At 39.9% G+C, this 17829-nt stretch overlaps 1 protein-coding gene across 1 annotated transcript; it reads left to right on the plus strand.

Moving 5' to 3' along the window:
* The first annotated feature begins 708 nt into the window (after nucleotides 1–708).
* LOC117408377 (RING finger protein 145-like) lies at nucleotides 709–17128 on the plus strand. The gene is made up of 10 exons (XM_034013323.3): nucleotides 709–1620; nucleotides 3493–3601; nucleotides 4286–4377; nucleotides 5454–5695; nucleotides 8841–9016; nucleotides 9542–9682; nucleotides 10753–10935; nucleotides 12375–12522; nucleotides 13469–13825; nucleotides 14928–17128. Exons 1-10 carry the CDS (start codon nucleotides 1452–1454, stop codon nucleotides 16005–16007), a joined length of 2697 nt encoding a protein of 898 aa, XP_033869214.3. The 5' UTR covers nucleotides 709–1451; the 3' UTR covers nucleotides 16008–17128.
* The last annotated feature ends 701 nt before the right edge of the window (nucleotides 17129–17829 follow it).

Raw genomic sequence — 17829 nt, forward strand, 5'->3', positions numbered from 1 at the left:
GAGGCATAAGCAATTAGGAAATAACACTTACTACCCAGGAACAAAAAAAAAAAAAAAAAAAAAAAAAAAAAAAATTGTTACACGGTGTTATCAGTGATTCATGCCTGGTTTTCAAATTAACTGATTATGGCTCACAGTGCTGTAATGGTATAAGAAAAGTAATCTCAGCTTCCAATCACTTAAAGTATGCTGACGATAACTACAGACAGCTAAATCATATATACATACATTTTTTTTTATTGTTTTAACTGGCGACCAAACGAGTGTAAGGCATTGCAAAATAATGCGGCAAGGGCGGTGCTGTGATGTGCTATAAACAGATATGCTATGGTTTGACTGTGGGCTAAACTGTAAAATTGCACTGTACAGTGTTGCCAGATTAGGCGCGTTTTATTGTGAAAATGGCATGGCGGGTGCCTAATTTTTGGGCTAGCAAAATTGACTGTGTTGATGATTATATATGATAAGTGTACTGATTTATTTATCAAACAGCCAAAAAAAGCCTTGCATATAACTAGTGTTACCTAGGATCCCTGGTAATTAAGCACATAACACACAAAACAAGTTACAGTTGCAAGCAGTGTAGTTGCTATTTGTTATAATGGGGAATACCATCCGTGGTGATGGTGATGTCACAATTTAAGCTCCTCATTGGGCGGGTTTTGAGGAAGAAGTGGGCGGGTTTCTGTAAAAAAATAATTGGCAACGTCAGAGATGTTCAATAATAATTTTTAAAACAGCATGGCAGTTTAAAATAGCATGAACCTTGTACCTTAAGCATTTGACAGTGATTGGGAAACCTCGCAACGTATGCAGAAATATTCTGGAGAAGGAATTGGAGATTGACCTCATTTAATTAAGTCGCTTCTGGTTTACGTATTTGATGTAGGATAAAGTTCACATCACAATCATGGCTGTGTAGAAGCAGGAAGCGCATGGTTTTGTGGTACAAAAAACGTTAGAAAGAAATTATTGTTTTTGTTGTTGGTTTTTATGAATTATGTTTCTATGTGATTACGAATGGATTCTCTCTGCAAAATTACATCATGGGGTTCAAGACTGTAAGCAAAATCTGTCTTTGGTTGCATTGTAGCCTGACCTGAGCAACAACGGAACGGCAGAAACAGCAGCAGTACTGGCGACAGAAGAAGTAAAAGAGGACTATAACACAAATGTATTTTCGTTGTGGGATATAAACATATTGAAACGTAATGCCGCACAGAAGTGTACTTGAAAATTTAAAGTCAAGTAAGTGGAACTGAGCAGTAAAAAAATAAAATAAAATAAAACAGCATGACGTGGTTAAAAGACTTGGCAAACGCATTAGAAAAAAAGATGACGTGGTTTTTCTAAACTACAACAAATGCAATACTGACTTTTCTGTAACATATCCAAGTACCGTGCCTGCCTGGAGGAAATTAATCGTTAAGACGATACGAAATAAATAAATAATGCCAAGACTGGAAGAAATTGCAAATGTCGCTCTGAGGGTCCCGAGCATTCTGATGCTGGACTTGCTCTACAAGTGTGACATCGACAGTATCACAGAGCAGCTTCGGTCCAAAAATGAAGACATGATGTTTAAATACAAATATGTTATGTGGAACATTTATTACTTGGGTAAGCACATTCACAAGTTGGAGGAATGCAGACATTATCTAGCACATGTTTTAATGTTGTATTTGTTACCCCCCCTCCCTTTGGCCAACCTAACAGAAAGACTGATGTATTTGTTAACGACAACTACAAGTAATTATGTAATTTCTCAAGCCGCTGTCCTGTTGCAAAATATCGTACATATGAGAGTGTATGTATTTGTCCACACCAGCAATTGGTGTACAGTATGACAGGTTGTATAGGGTTGGACAAATAATTGAAATGCAAGTTATCAGGGTTGGGGTGAATAACTTTTAATTCCAATTACTTTTTTTTTTTTATTGTGTTAAGTTATTATTTCCACCCGATTTTTCTCGCAACATGGTATGGCCAATCGCTCTTCACCTCATCGTAGCAATTCGCCACATAGCTCACGAGACCCGAAGGTTCAGTGGGCGTCCCACAACGAAGCCTGCTTACTTTTTTCACCCAGGAACTCGAAAATGGATGTCAGCGAGTTCCTGGGTGAACCAGCCAGAACCCAAACCTGCGCTGTGACTCGCCCTGCTCACCATGCAGCTTCTCAATTACCAGCTGAGCCACTTGCCCCAGTTACTATTTAAAATAAATTTCCAGGTACCAATTACTTGGAAATAAAATTGGATTTGAAAAAAAATGGAATTGACCCCAGCCCTGCAAGTTATATGTAGCACACAATTTTTTGCAAATGGGCTTTCCCTCCCAGGACTGATGATGCATCTCCCTGTTGTAGGTCTGTTCACTGCAGGCGACTGTACCGGGCAGTGTTGTGTGATACACTGCCGTTATGGATTCTGTCCCCTGTTACTGAGAAGGTTAAAAGCTCTAAAACCACAAATGCGGATGAGACCCACTCTTTTGCATAGTGTGCGGGATCACCGGTTCTTGCCCAGAATCTGGCCTGTTACAACAATGGAGCAGATTTGAGGGATAATAGCAGGTGCTTGGTTAGCAGGTGCTTCCATATTCATGATAGGGGTATACATTTTGAATGAAAATATGGTCAAGTACGCCAGCACTGTTTCCAGGAGGTAAAACTTGTGGGTTCTTACTGGTGCAGTGAGGGGTTGTGATTGGCATTCCATGGACTTTCTCAGGTCATGAACTGTGCCCCCCTCACCCCTACTCTCCCCCTCCATAACATGCCCTTTAGCCCATTAAGTATCAAATACATTTTTCTTTGAAAGAAAAAATCAGAACACAGCTGTCTTTACGTAATTTGATACATTGCATTTAGACTTTTGCAGTTAACAAAAGTAGAGTCATTTTTCATAATATAAAGAGAAAATGAATATAACAGGGAGTTGCCAGGGAGATAAGGACAACGGCACTTAATGAGCTACTGAGTTTCCTGGCTGTTTGTCATTGAGGGCTATGAGAAAGACTTTTAATAACTGAATTTTTTCAGTTACTTTTAGTATTTCTAAAAATAGCACTATTGAGTGTTTAGTAGAATGGTGTTCCATGGTTGTAGCGAGCACATTCTGCCAATTGCTTAACAAATTAATTTGACATGTCTACTATAGTAAGTAATGTATTAATGATTTTTTTTTTTTTGCGTACTCTTAACTCACCCTTAATCCAAGACTGCACACATTGTTGATGTTAAAGAGAAGCAGATTTCAAAACGAAGGACCATTCTGGAGCACAGACTTCACAATCCACCCCACAACTTCCCTAAAAGAGGAGGCATTCATTAAGGAACATGCTCCCTGCTGAAGACTTAGAAACACCTTGCAGACTTCTCACATTGAATCCATGCTTCCCAGGCTGCCCATGGTAGCCCATAGTGTTTGTCCATCCACATGTAATAATAACAATGTCAGTTTTGAAAGTCAGTCTTGTTTTAACTCACAGGTCATCTCTTCAGTGTTGTTGTGCTGGTCTTGCCTCTGAGACACATTGTGAAGCTGTATCTTCACATTCTCGCAGTCTTACTGCTCTACGTGGGACACCAGATCTCCAGGTAAAGTAACCAGCTTGAATAACTGTCTGACCTTGTTTTTAATCGTTTATAAGAACAGTGAAGAAACCAGAGCATTCACGGTTTGTCCAAGTCAGTTTGACTGGGACCGGTCTCTTTATGTTACTGAGCTATCGGTCAACTCCAAAAAAAGAATTATAAAAAAATGAATGAATAATGGGTTTGCTTTAATTTCACTGAGGTTTCTGCAGTTGGGTAGGTAAGGCTCACCAAACAGTTTTCTCTACAGGTTATTTATCTTTGTATTGGCCTTGCCATATAAGGAGGTGTCTCTGTTCAGTTTGTATAGTTTACTGATGCACCAATGCTAGAGCGTGTATTTTACTTATTTTAGTAAGATTTACCTGAACACAATTCTTAAGTAATGCTTCTTTCCATTCAGCACACATTTTATAGAGAACATAAGTGTCATATATTCCACTGGAGGCCACTTGATTGCAGAACTGTATGGAAAAGCAATTCTTATTCCAAGTGGTCTGCTTGAATCACATTGGACTGGGTCCTAAACCAATCAGAGTCTTATTCTTATGATTTGAAGCAGGTCCCAAGGGGAAGGCCAATGTGCTATACCAGGGCTCTCTCTCCCCCTCCCCCACTCATGCTAGCGAAGGGTAGTGAAATACACAGGGGTCCCTAAAGTAATATTCTGTTGTGTTTTTGTGGCAGGGATTATGTGCAGGGTGAGATTCAGCATGGCTATGAAAGAGCAGTGTATCTGGACTCCCTGGCTTTCAACCGGTTTGTTACTGCCCTGACAAGTAAGTTGTTTTTGTAAAATTAATGTATCCATGTCCGAATTAGAGCGCTATATTAAAAGTTTCAGTTTTGTTTATGCGTGCATTTGCCTATGGTACAATGTAAACTTATGTACTACGTATGTACGTACAGTATAGTGCTCCATCTTTTTTCTGTTATTTCGAATTCATGAATGATCTGATTGTGAAATATCAAGGCATCACTGTATTTATGTCAGAGGAAGGGCAGCAAAGTCCTCTTGGTGCACGGAAAAGAGAAGAAAAGTTTTCTGAGAAGGAGCTGAGCTTACGGCTGAGGTCACTCAACGTGAAACTGAGTTGTTTGGAAAAGCCTCGCCAACATCAGCATGACATCCAGAAATGTGCCTAACACTCTGGAAAAGGTTGATTAGGCTATCCGTCCAGACATTTCAACTGTGGTCTGAAAGGAACCAGAGGCTAAGTAGTGCAGAGAACGCAGCACTTTCACATGTGCATGGATAGTGGTCCCTAGATTGATGCTGGGGTCTAGCTCATCCCTCAGTTCAGCTATTAGGTCTAGGATGACCTGCGGAGTGAGATGATAACACTTTAGCACTGCACCTGCAAATCACTTTGCGCATATCCTGACATCTAGCCCAAAATGTAATTTCAACTGCTGTATTGTCACTGCTTGTACCAGCAGGTCACATGATAGTCAGTGTACTTTAAATACATGGTTTGAAAATCAGCTGCATTCTTATGGAAATAATTGCATACACTCTAAGCATTAATGAGAATTAAAGTTATGGATGCATAGTCCTTCATAAGGTAACTTATGATCTCAGGAACAACGTTTAAATGCAATAGAAGCTTGAGTAAAAGCCTGGTACCTAATATCTCCACCCCAGAAAGAATGCTTACTTTGGCCTGTGAAGTTGCATGAACTGCATTTGCATTGCATTACATTGTGGGGTGGTAGTGATTTTTTTTTCTGCTTAAATTTGCATAACAATTGAAGCCAAGCTCATAAGGAGACACCTTTGTATCTTCAGGGGTGATGGGACCCCAGGTGTATCAGAAGATGCCTACCCAGTTTCCTTGTGTTTGTGTGTTTTTAGGTCAGATCATTCTGAGCACGCTCTGTGCCTTCTTGATGAAGACCAGGCAGGTCTGGCTGTTCTCTGCTCATCTGCTCCCCCTGGTGGCCAGGCTGTTTGCTGTGCCTCACACCATGCTGCTCACAGTCAACACCTTTTCCATGGTCCTCACTGCCGTCGAGGTGGCCGCTTTCCTGCTCTCAAACCTCTTTGTGCCCTACAAACTGGCCAGGTCTGCCTACAGGGAGGTTCTGCAGATTGAGGTAAACTGACTCTTTAATGACAAATTAGAATTAGAACAGGCAAAGTTGAGATTTCTCTTCCTTGGGATTTGGCTGAATACCGAATCCATCTCAAAAGATTTGGCCGAATAATGATCCGAATACCGAATCTCCAAAAACTCAAGAAAACTGAAGGAAACTGTTGAATGAAAAACAGACTGGCAGCTACTTACAAAGGACGTGCACAATCTATAGTTTTGAGCCTTTTAGTTAATAGTATTTTTATTACCGAATGGAAATATATCCCTGAATAAGGGATATAGCCCCCTCTCCCCACAACAGAAACGTCAAAATACAGAACCGTTTACTTTACCTTTACAAGAAAGGAGAGCTGTATCTTTGCTATAACCCACTATTTTCTTTAATGACGTTTCAACCTGTGTCACCTGATCTGAGAGCTATGAGGAAAAGATTACTGTGATGAGTGACCTTAATCACCCTGCGAAATAAAACACACATAAAATAGGCTACAAAATAGTTTACAAATTATTTTAATAAAACACAGCAGTTCCCAAATGGTCCAACTGGCACATTACAATAACGTAATGTAATTTACTAAAGCGTATTGTTCTTGCACATCTGACAGTTGTAAAGTTACAAAAAATATATATTTTTGTGCACCGATTTTTTTTTTTGTTTGTTTTTATCTCAGTATGATCTCTAGAACACGTTTGACAGACAAAGCAACAAAGTATAAAAGTCTACAACAGTTTGCCATTACTACATATTACAGGTTTACTGCATGACTTTACTCCATGAAAATTGTGATGTGAATGTTCTGTTACATATGGGGGTATGTTTTAGCAGCTGCGTGACGTGTTTAGTGCGTGCACCACCAATAATTTAGAGAGCTGAGAGCTGTGACAGAGTTCATCAAACGTGTTCTTGTTATTAAATACAAGTTACGTTCAATACCAGATTCGTGTCTTTTATTTAAAGAACTGCACACGTTAGAGGGCTGTATTAAAATTGATGTGCGTCTGGGGGGATATAGGATTCAGATTCGGTTCACCGAATCCTAAGTATTCGGCTGAATTCGAACCCTGCTCAAAAAGTAGGTATTTGGGCCGAAACCGAATCCTGGTTTCGGTGCATCCCTAATATATTTACAATGGTTTGCAGAAGTATTCACCACCCTGAGCGTACTCCACAACGCTTTCAAATTAGACTTTACATGTAGAATCTACACAAACTAAACATTGATAAAGTTAAAAAATGCATATAGAATATAAATAAGTAAGATTTACAGAGAAAAACAGATTAATCGCAGTTGCATAAGTATTCAACCCAGTATTGTACAAGTATTGCTACTGCAGCCCTAAATCAGCTCAGGTGCAAATGATTTGTTTGAAAGGCAACAAAATTAGTGAAATGGTTTCAGCCTGTGTATACTCAAAGTGGTTTAACTTGTAGATAATTTCCCTCAGGTATATAAAGACTTTCAAGCTGCAACTCACATAGTGATCCAACAAAGCAACCTTGAAGACCAAGGAGCTTTCAAAACAGGTCAGGGATAAAGTGGTAGAGAGGCACAGAGCAGGAAAAGGGGACAAGAACATTTCAAAGGTGCTGAGTATCCCTCTCAGCACAGTGAAGTCTATCATTAAGAAGTGGAAGATGCTTCATACCACCCAGACACTGCCCAGATCAGGTCGTCCTCCCAAACTGAGCAGCCAGGCAAGCAGGAAACTGGTTTGGGATTTAACTCTGAAGCCAACAATTACCTTGAGAGATCTGCAAAATTCTGTGTCTGAGATGGGAGTCAGTGTTCAGGGTCCCTACACATAGCTGGCCTGTATGGACGGGTGGCAAGAAAGAAGCCATTACTCAAAAAGCCTCATCTTAAAGCATATATGGAGTTTGCGAAAAAGCATGTGCAGACATGTGGAAAAAGGTTTTGTGGTCAGATGAGACAATAATTGAACTTTTCGGTCTAAATTCCAAGCGTTACATCTGGCGCAAGCCCAACACTGCACATCACCCAGTCAACACCATCCCAAATGTCAAGCATGGTGGTGGCAGCATCATGTTATGGGAATTCTTCTCTTCAGCAGGGACTGGGAAGCTAGTCAGGATAGAGGGGAGAATGGATGGTGCAAAGTACAGGCGAATCCTTGAGGTAAACCTGTTTGAGTCAGTCAAGACTCTGAAACTGGGGAGGAAATTCACATTTCAGCAGGACAATGACCTGAAGCACAAAGCCAAAGCCACACTGGAGTGGTTGAACAAGAAGAGAATTAATGTTCTTGAGTGGCCCAGTCAAAGTCCTGACTTGAATCCCATCGAAAATTTATGGCGAGACTTGAAGATTGCAGTCCATCGACAATCCCCAACAAACTTCTCAGAACTGGAGCAATTTTCCCGGGAAGAATGGGCAAAAATTTCACCATCATACTGTGCAAAGCTAGTAGAGACCTATCCAAAAAGATTCATATCAGTAATTGCTGCAAAAGGTGCTTTTACCAAGTACTGACTTAAGGGGCTGAATACTTATGCAACCAGTAAGTTTCATTTTGTACATTTTCTTTGCAGGTTTTGCTGACATTTAACCTCCTCCTCATATAACAGTGTTCAGTTTAACCACTACAGCTTTGAATAAAAAAATGTTTGTTTGAAAAACTGTGCATACATTATTTGTAATTCAACAAAATGTGAAAACTTTGCAGGGGGGTGAATACTTATGCAAACCATGGTGTGTGTGTGTATATATATATATATTAAATTAGAGAAAGACAGGACCAGCAGAGTTGAAAGGTTACATTATTTGAATGGAATGAGGAAAGCTGTTCAGTGCCTGGCAGCTAGGCTTCTTCAATCAAATTAATAACCAGATAAGGTATGATAAAGACAGATTTATAAAACAAAATGATAACTTAATATTGGACCAAGAGACCAACAGAACAACTAGAAATGGTTGCAAACCTGAACAAAAGTGTGGAAAGTGTGAACACAATCTTTAAAAAAAATATATAAAATCTGTTCATTCATGCTGAGGGCATAAGGGCAATCCTGTTTGGCAGTTATTGTACCTTTTTTCTGTCATGTACTTAGAGGTATAAACACCTTCTTGTCAATCTGTTGGACTGACGCTGGAACCTTTGCATTTCGGCTGTGCCTGTTTCCTCAGATGACTGAGCTGTACCGGTTTCTGGCGGTGGGGATTTCTCTGTGGAATCAGTTTGCTGTTCCGACACTCTTAAGTGTTTTCTGGTTCATTCTCTTCGTGGTTCAGATCTACTCTTCTGCAACCGCCAGAAATAACTTCCTCAGCCAGCAGGGAGTGCTCTATGTTTTCCTTACCAGGTACACAACACCAACGGCTAACCAACTGCTTTCATAAATCTTACCTGTCATGCAATTCCATTGTAGTCTATATAGGTCTCAAATGTGCAATTTCAAAAGAAACGCGGCATTGCAATTTCATTAAAAAAAAAAAAAAAAACTGTTTCTAAACTAGGTAAAAAGAATTTTCTCAGTTTGTTTGCTAGGGTTCAACAATCTTAGTGGCTGCAAAGCATGTCAGACATTAGGGGAAGCGGCTGGTTGGTTACTAACAGGAAAGATGGCTTGAAGGGGTGGGGACAATTTCACTCTCCATGTGAAATGACCATGAATGTACAAGACAGCAGAAAGCAAGGCTGTAAACAGAGCTTTCTTTAACCTAGTGTGGTTCAGGATGTCAGGTTTTAAAATGAAGGTGCATGCTTGCCAAAACATTCAAAACTACACATTTGAGACCTATTTAGTGAATGGATGTGCATGACATAGAAAATCTCTCCAGACAGTATATATTTAGCTCAGCGTTGTATGCGTTGTCTCCCTCTGTAGTGTGTCGAAGTGCTGCAGTACTCCATATTCATTACTGGGTCTCACCTTCATTGTTTCTTACCTGGCCTTGGGTTTGCTCAACCTCTGCAAGTTTTACCTGGGGGGCTACGCTGCTGTCCACAACGAAAACGTCATGCACAGGTAAACAAACTTGGCCACGGGCATATTTGTGTCGTTCTCATAAGGGTGAGGTTATAATTAGGGGTCTACTTCAATCACGGAGAATTCATATTACAATACAGTATTTTCCCGGCTAGGTTATGGAATAAAATTAGGATTTTGCTGACATTTCCCTGACCTGTTTAAACATTAAAAAAAACTTAAGAAGATCATATTTCAGAGCACAGGATAGTAGATTGTATGACTTTACTTGCTCTACTGATATATCAGTATGGCAGATTGTCAGCTGGCATCGCGGGTACAACACTCGGAATGCGGGCACGAATTTACCTTCGGCAACAGCTTTGAGGGGCTCTGATTTATAATGTGCTCTCTCAGCTGATCCTGACATAGGAGTAATTTACACGGGGGATGTGGGGGACACATTTGTCACAACTGTCCCCCTCAAATTGCAGCAGTACTAAAACTTGTATGTGTGAATAATCTATTCATATAAACACTAGTCAGTATAGCAGTCCCCACTAGGACCCAGAAAAAAACAACAATCAACTGAGGCAGCGCTGGTGCACAGTGCATTATGGGTGATCTCAAGCAGAGAGGAGAAAGCAGAGCCTGGTAATAAAGAACTGTTTCTATTTTTTTTCTCTTCTTTTCATTGAGAAATGTCTCAACCGTGGTACCATTCCCGATGTCTGTGGTCTCAGTACTATAAAAAATAGTTTCTATTTGAACACTGGGATGTTATTGTTAGTGTGGCTGTGAAATATCCTTTCCTGCCCTCCTAAGCAGTTTGAGACCGCAAAGTCGCCAATCTGAATGAAATAAGTGTTTATTTTAAATTTAATTCCTATATGCCCTAGCTACAGAAACTGTCCCCCCACTTTTGAAACCAAAGTTATGTCACTGGATCCTGAGGTTTATTATCAGTAATGTGAAATAAAGACTACACTTTAATATGATCTGGATTACAACCAGTACCCCAAAGAGATCACTAGTCTGAACAGGGTCTTTTCCAAACTGGTTTGGATAACCCTGCTGTAATATCAAATAGATCTGAAAGGTTTTCTGTCTTCTTGTCTATCTCTTGCTAGGGGGGTGACGGAGGGGGTGACCCTGCTGTTGCTGGCTCTCCAGACTGGACTGTTGGACATGCAGGTCCTGCAGCGCACCTTCCTCCTTAGCATCATCCTGTTCATTGTGGTTACCTCTATGCTGCAGTCCATGGTTGAGATCACTGACCCCATCATCCTGGCTCTGGGAGCCTCACGGAACAGGTCAGAGAGGCAGATAAAGGGCAGGCTTGTCAACAAGGGGGCCCAGTACTTGCACCCTCGGTGCATTCAAATATTATTGCTACAACATTCATGCACAAAATGTTCAGTTCAATTTTTTAGCAGCGGGGTATGGAAATGTGAAGGTTCTTAATTCATAATATGTGGCAGTGGTTCCCAACTCTGACCCTCAAGTTCAATTTCAGTCCAGGTATGTTTTCTAAGCAGGTGCTAAGTTAGTTAATTGGCCTGTGGTCTATTTGCAGTTATGAACACATTCATTGCTGTAACCAGCTGGGGAATGTGTTGTACCACTCTGGTACAACAATTTTCTAGAATTCAACCACCCTTGCTGGTTTGTAGAGCTTAGGTAGGAGTATTTATTGCCTTATTATCTGATATGTTATGCTCTGCACTTTGTAGTCATCACTGTGATGTACAATGTGTCAGTCATCTGTTACCAGCAACGAAGTTACTACAATGTCTTAAATTGTCACAGAACAACCTGAAATATTTTAAAGTCAGGTAGAATCAAGGTACGCAAACCCTTTATAAAAGCAGACAGACCGCAAGCGGGTTGTATCTCCAATGTCATTCCTGCAATAATCTGCATGAAAATAAAACTTAGTAGAAAGTCAGATCAATCCAAGTGTCCATATGTAAGTATTAGCTAACTAGTTTTTTATAATGGTGGGTAAACTAATTATTTTCAGAGTTATTCCATTTTATTTCCAGTGTTATATTAATCAAGATATTTCCAATAAAATGGGACCAAAATCAATGGCACTCAAAGGGATCCTGAGATATAGCAGTTTCAATGTCAGTGGGTCTGGTGTGACCCTCTAACTATTGTATTGCAATACATAAACCAGGGGGTGGATGTAAATCAAAGAGACACAGACAATTCTTAAAAAAAAGAAAAAAAAAGCAAAGATGATTATTATTATTATTATTATTACAGCTCAGAACATGGATATTATATAAATCAACCTATTTACAGGTTACCCCCTTACTCAGAACCTCAAAGGTGATGCATGCAGCCTAGATGGAATCAGCCCCACCCAGACCCTTTAATCTGGTTTCAATATCCTACCATTTATTTCTAGCCTGTCTACAGTCTGGAGTTCTGTTCTGTAAATGGCACACCACACCAGTAATACCCAGAACCATATAATTCGAAAAGATGAAATGTAATGGCATTAAAGCTGTTATAATTGCATGTGTAAGCCCGTCTGCTCAGTTTTGATCTCTCCCTTTTTCATTTTTTTTTCCCCATTTATGCTTCAATCTATTTAATTTATCAAAGGTTAGCAAGCAATTAACTTATTTTGGTCTTTTGTGATTGTTTGAGGTGGGGTGGGGAAGTGGTAAGGTTACAATGCTGGGTGTTAATTGAAATGATGTTCCTTTCGAATGAAGCTGGTTTCTTGCTCTTATTGCAGGAGTGTGTTGAAGCATTTTCGAGGGGTGAGCATGTGCCTGTTCCTGTTGGTGTTCCCTGGGTTCATGGCCTATAAGATCTCCCAGTTCTTCCACATGGATTTCTGGCTCCTGATCCTTGTCTCCAGCTGCATGTTGACATCACTACAGGTGTGGCTCTTACCTTTTAACTGGGTAGACAAACAAGATCCCTGGTATCCACAGTTCTCACACAAGGAGGCAGTGTGGTCCAGTGGTTCAAGTCCAGGGCTTGCAACCGTAAAATCACTGGTTCAAATCCCAACTCTGCCACTGACTGACTCACTTTGTGACCCTAAGCATGTCACTTAACCTCCTTGTGCTCCATCCTGCGGATGAGATGTTAAATAATGTCCTGTTTATTATAAGTGACTGCATATAATGCACAGTTCACAGCCTACCTCTGTAAAGCGCTTTGTGATGGTGGTCCGCTATGAAATGCACTATATAAAAATAAAGATAATAATAATATTCTTAAGCATACCCTAAACTTGACATATTCAGAAGTCACGTGACTTAACTTTTGGTTTTCTACATAATGATGTAACTCTAAGTTGTTGCCTTCGTATTCGGCACACGTCTGCATTCTGTGGTTCCTTGGGTCAGGTTCGATCAATAAAACCCTTTTGAAGTTACAGCTGAATGGAAAAAGTACAATTCTGAGCTACTGCAAGGGTGTGCAGTTTTTGAAAAAAATTGTTGTCCAAGGGAGAAAAATCTACATGTCCTTCTTAAAAATCTACTTGCCCCCTCCCCGTCGCACAAAGCACACACACAAAAAGAATGTAACTTGTAGGTTTTTGGTTTTATTTACCAGTGAACACAATCAATCAATATATTTTGTTACAAGAGAACAGCTATATCTAATGTGAAAACCATTGGTATGGATTTTCTTTAGCACAAGCTATTCAAAGAGAGGAGATTCTCCATCTGTAGGCTCAAATGCCACACTCTCGCTAATAAATGTACATACTGTGCCTGTAGGTCACGGTGATCTACATATGTAAGATATAGAGATTTATTTGTGCTTTAGGTTGATCTGAAACTTGTCTCCCACCCCCCACCTTGTTCTGTGCAGGTGATGGGGACCCTGCTGATCTACATGCTGTTCATGATCGAGCTGGTCCGCAGTCACCCCATCGAGAGCCTGGACGAGATCATCTACTACGTGAACGCAGTGAGCCGGGTGCTGGAGTTCCTGGTGGCGCTGTGCGTGGTGTGCTACGGCACTTGGGAGTCCCTCTTCGGGGAGTGGAGCTGGATGGGCGCCTCCGTCATCATCATCCACTCCTACTTCAACGTGTGGCTGCGCGCCCAGTCTGGCTGGAAGAGCTTCCTGCTGCGACAGGAAGCCGCCAAGAAGATCCACTCGCTGCCCCGGGCAACCGCGCAGCAGCTGGAGCGGCACAGTGACGTGTGTGCTATCTGCTTCCAGGTGAGGGCTGGGATCTGTTCGGGCTTGACTGCACAGTGCTTCCTGTTGTTGTTGTGTGTGTTTTCTGACTTGCAAACAAAACAAAAAAAAAAATATTGACAAATTATTGAAGGGTCCGTGTACAGCAAAATAAAGTACTTGTACAATTTACTGACAGAAACTGAATTATCCCAGTTTGTTAATTTTCAAATAGTGAAATATCAAAGGCGCACTGCACTAAAAAAAGTGATTTACTGATAATCGTGTTATCGGCCGTAATCGTTATTCTGATACAAAATGATCAGCACCACCACTACTGAGATAGGTTGTTCCTCTCACTTCCTGCAGACAACTGATTTGTCCATAAAGTTGAAGTTTAGAATATTTTTTGCTGATTATAACTGAGTTATCAGCCAACCCTGCAGTGGGGGGGGGGGGACAACAAAAGAAATCCACAGCGGGGAATCGAATACATTTCCCGTTTCGTCCTGTAAATTGACTCATTCTTTTTTCAAGCTTCCAGGGGTAGACACATGTTTTGTTTTTAATGGAGCTGGAGTTGGTTTTAGCTGCCAGCATGACATTTGTTTTCAGAGGTCTCGAATACAGTACAGTGTGTTTCTTTTGTCTGATTTTGTATTTCCTCAACTGCGGAAAACCAGTCAAATAAATCAGACATACTGTACTAGTTTTGAGCAGAGCTGGGAAGAACATCTGAACAGAAACAGCTTGAAATGTTTTCAGAATAAATGACTATCACAAATATATAGATCAAAGGAAAGTAGCTTGTTTAATAAATAAATAACACTGATTCTGCTGTAGAGATTAAAAGTTTATCTTGTTTATAAGGTAATTTGACTGGGTACCTGGTTTACTGTAATATTGTATTTTTTTTGTGGAGCTTAGGGAGGGGCATATTTCTGTATTTCTTTATATTTTGAAAGAATATTCAGGCATGAAAAATGTATGTTTGTGAAAGCACTAATTTGTGTTTTTCTTTTTGAATTATTTATATTAGCCAGGCATATTTTCTGATCCCCAAATGACTAAATTACAGCAGCATAGTTATATCAGTTATTTCATTACCCACTTTTGAAATCTTTGCTTGTGTTCCCCTCTGCAGGAGATGGATTCGGCAGTAGTGACGTACTGCAGCCATTTCTTCCACGCCAACTGCCTTCGGAAATGGCTCTACGTCCAGGAGACCTGCCCCATGTGTCACCAACAGGTGAAGCCCAGTGTGCGTCAACAAAACGGGAGTGCACAGGAGGGCCAAGCTCCTGCAGCTCACAGAGAAGAGGGCAGAAGAGTTTTCCAGGCAGGCGAGACTGGAACTCAAGACTCAGGCTTCAGGCCTGCACATGGCGCAGATGTTAGAAATGAACCAGATGATTCTGAGGATGACCAGGGCAACAGTTTGTCTGAAGGGGGTGAAGGAGAAAGTGATGACAATATCACCTGTGAAGGGGACTCACTGGATGGGGAAGAACAAACTTTAGCGTCTGGCCTTTGTTGTAGTGGAAATGTTGTTGGCAACATCGATCCAGTCATTCAAAATAATACGTTGGTAGACACATCTCCCCTGACTGCTGAAGAGTCAGCTATGAATATTATGGAAAGTGAAACAGATCAACAAAAGGAAGAAAACTTCAGATATACCAGTTCACAAGGTGTTGTTGACATTTTAACAGATCAAAGGTCAACTGTGGGACATGTGATGGCGGAGGCAGTTGTTTGCGGGGGAGATGCTGAAACTTTATCCCCAGGCTTAACGTTTCAGCCTACTGGGAGATCAGGGGATTTTACAGATACACAGAATATTCAAGGGGAGTTGAGTCATCATGTAAAAGTACGGGTTAACGATAAATCTTGCTCCTTGTCTCATTTGCTTGGATCTAATGAAGAAAGCCTTGTCGGGGACTACCACAGTGAATCAGTGGATAACGGTTTGCTGCTTGAAACATTGGGTAATGGTTTGAGTCCTCTTCTAAGCCACTCAGGTATGCTGTTAAATACGGTGACTGCCGAAGATGCTGTGCTAGCTGGGGAAATGGATGATCAGGAATCCTTCAGGAACCACGCCTACAGCCCATCTCCACAAGGACAGGAGCACAGCGTCTCAACAGTGACCCAAGTAGGGGACTTTAACGAAGATGGTGCTGACTTAGAAAATATACGTGTTCAAGAAAATCATTTTTCATAGCACAAAACTGTTGGTTTTTCATGCCTTCTGTCAAACTAAAAAATTGTTGCCTTTATTTTCCTTGAACTGAAAAATCTTTTACGTAATTGTGTCATTTTTACATTTAACAAAGAACACATAGATGAAGACATAGATTTAGGAGTGATCTTTTAAGGAAGCAAATGTGTTAAACAGAACAAATGTATGTGGTTGTACTGTATCTTTAGACAGCAGTTTGTCAGTACAGGCTACAAAGACATTTAAAATAGCACAAAAATAAATCCTTGAATTGTGAAATGATTCTACTGAACAAGTTAGATAACTTCAACTACAGAATTGTTGGGAGGGGAAAGACAATGCTCTTAAATTGAATAAAAAGGTAATACAATATTAATTACAATTTTACAACTTGAGGTAATTAAGAACACGATTTATTTGATTCTATGGGGGTTATTGTGTTGAGAAACAAATGTAAAAAATGATTGATAAAGAAGTCACAGTATCTTAGCTAATCATTAAGAAATTAAAAAGAAACATGTTGGGAAGATAGTTAGCAGTTAATAAACCAAAAGTTCCCTTTAAATGAAAGTGTTGCCATATTTCTAGGAAACTTGGAAATGTAATAATAAGTTAGTGTGGGCTTAAACTTGCACGTTCTTAGTTTTGTATTCACTGTTTCCTTTCCACTTCATATTTTTTTCTATCGCTTCATGTGCTGAAATCGTAAGTGTAGCCCTTCCTAGTGTTTTGTATATAGTACAGCTTTCTACAAAGAAAACAAAGAGGTATCTCAACATTGTTTAGTAGTGCTTCATTCTGTATTGCCGTTAAATATTTTCTTAAGACCACCCAACATGAAATATAGAATATCATGTAATGAAAGACAGGTATGGGATGTAAGACCTAGAGTAATTTGCAGTTCCTGTATAAACTGAATTCCTGCCAAAACATCTATAGTAAAGCTAACATATTTCTGATGATGGAACAACATTGTTTTTGGCTGTTCTGTGTTTCTCTTTTTATCCACTAGATGGTACAGTAGCATTGCCCTTTTACTGTAAACGCAATTCATTGCTCTCAAATTTGGTTGAAATTTATACGAGTCTAAATAAAACACGGAACGATAGGGTATTGCCCTTTAAGATCATTGTCTATGTGTTCATAACGTTTCATTTTATTACCCTCTAGTATTGTTTTCTGCTCATATTATTTGCCATTACTTTACTATTCCAGCAATAAATAAATAAATAAATAAATAAATAAATGAAGCAAGCCTTTAGGAAACGTTTCAGAAACCTTATTCTTTTTTCTTTTTCTTTTTTCCCAAAATGAGGTGAGGAAGCATTTAAGTGTTGCACTAAAGCCCATTGGTGAAGTGAGCATTAAAGCCTGTGTAACATGGGCAATCTTCACCCACTTGAGGAGTATTTTCAGAATCAATGTGTGCTGCAATAGTTAGAAAGTACAGCATGTATGAAATGGATTTTTGTTTAGGACTGTAAGTCGCCCTGGATAAGGGCGTCTGCTAAGAAATAAACAATAATAATAATAATAATAATAATAATAATAATAATAATATATACAATCTAAGCAGAACCAGCTATAGAGAACCATACATAACACGTATATAGGATATTAAACAGAAATGAAATGAAGATAACTGAAGAATATATATATATATAAATTGTACTACACATACAAAAACTAGTCGACTTTTTCAGACAGTGTTGTACGAGCTGTTGGTAACCACTGACGCCATCCCATTGCCTTGTAAAATGCTGTATCTTGTGATATCCAGTTTATTACAGCTTGTATGTGTCCTGAGGAGATGCTGTTCCACACC

The sequence above is a fragment of the Acipenser ruthenus genome, chromosome 2 (assembly GCF_902713425.1).
Source record: "Acipenser ruthenus chromosome 2, fAciRut3.2 maternal haplotype, whole genome shotgun sequence".
Classification (NCBI taxonomy): domain Eukaryota; kingdom Metazoa; phylum Chordata; class Actinopteri; order Acipenseriformes; family Acipenseridae; genus Acipenser; species Acipenser ruthenus.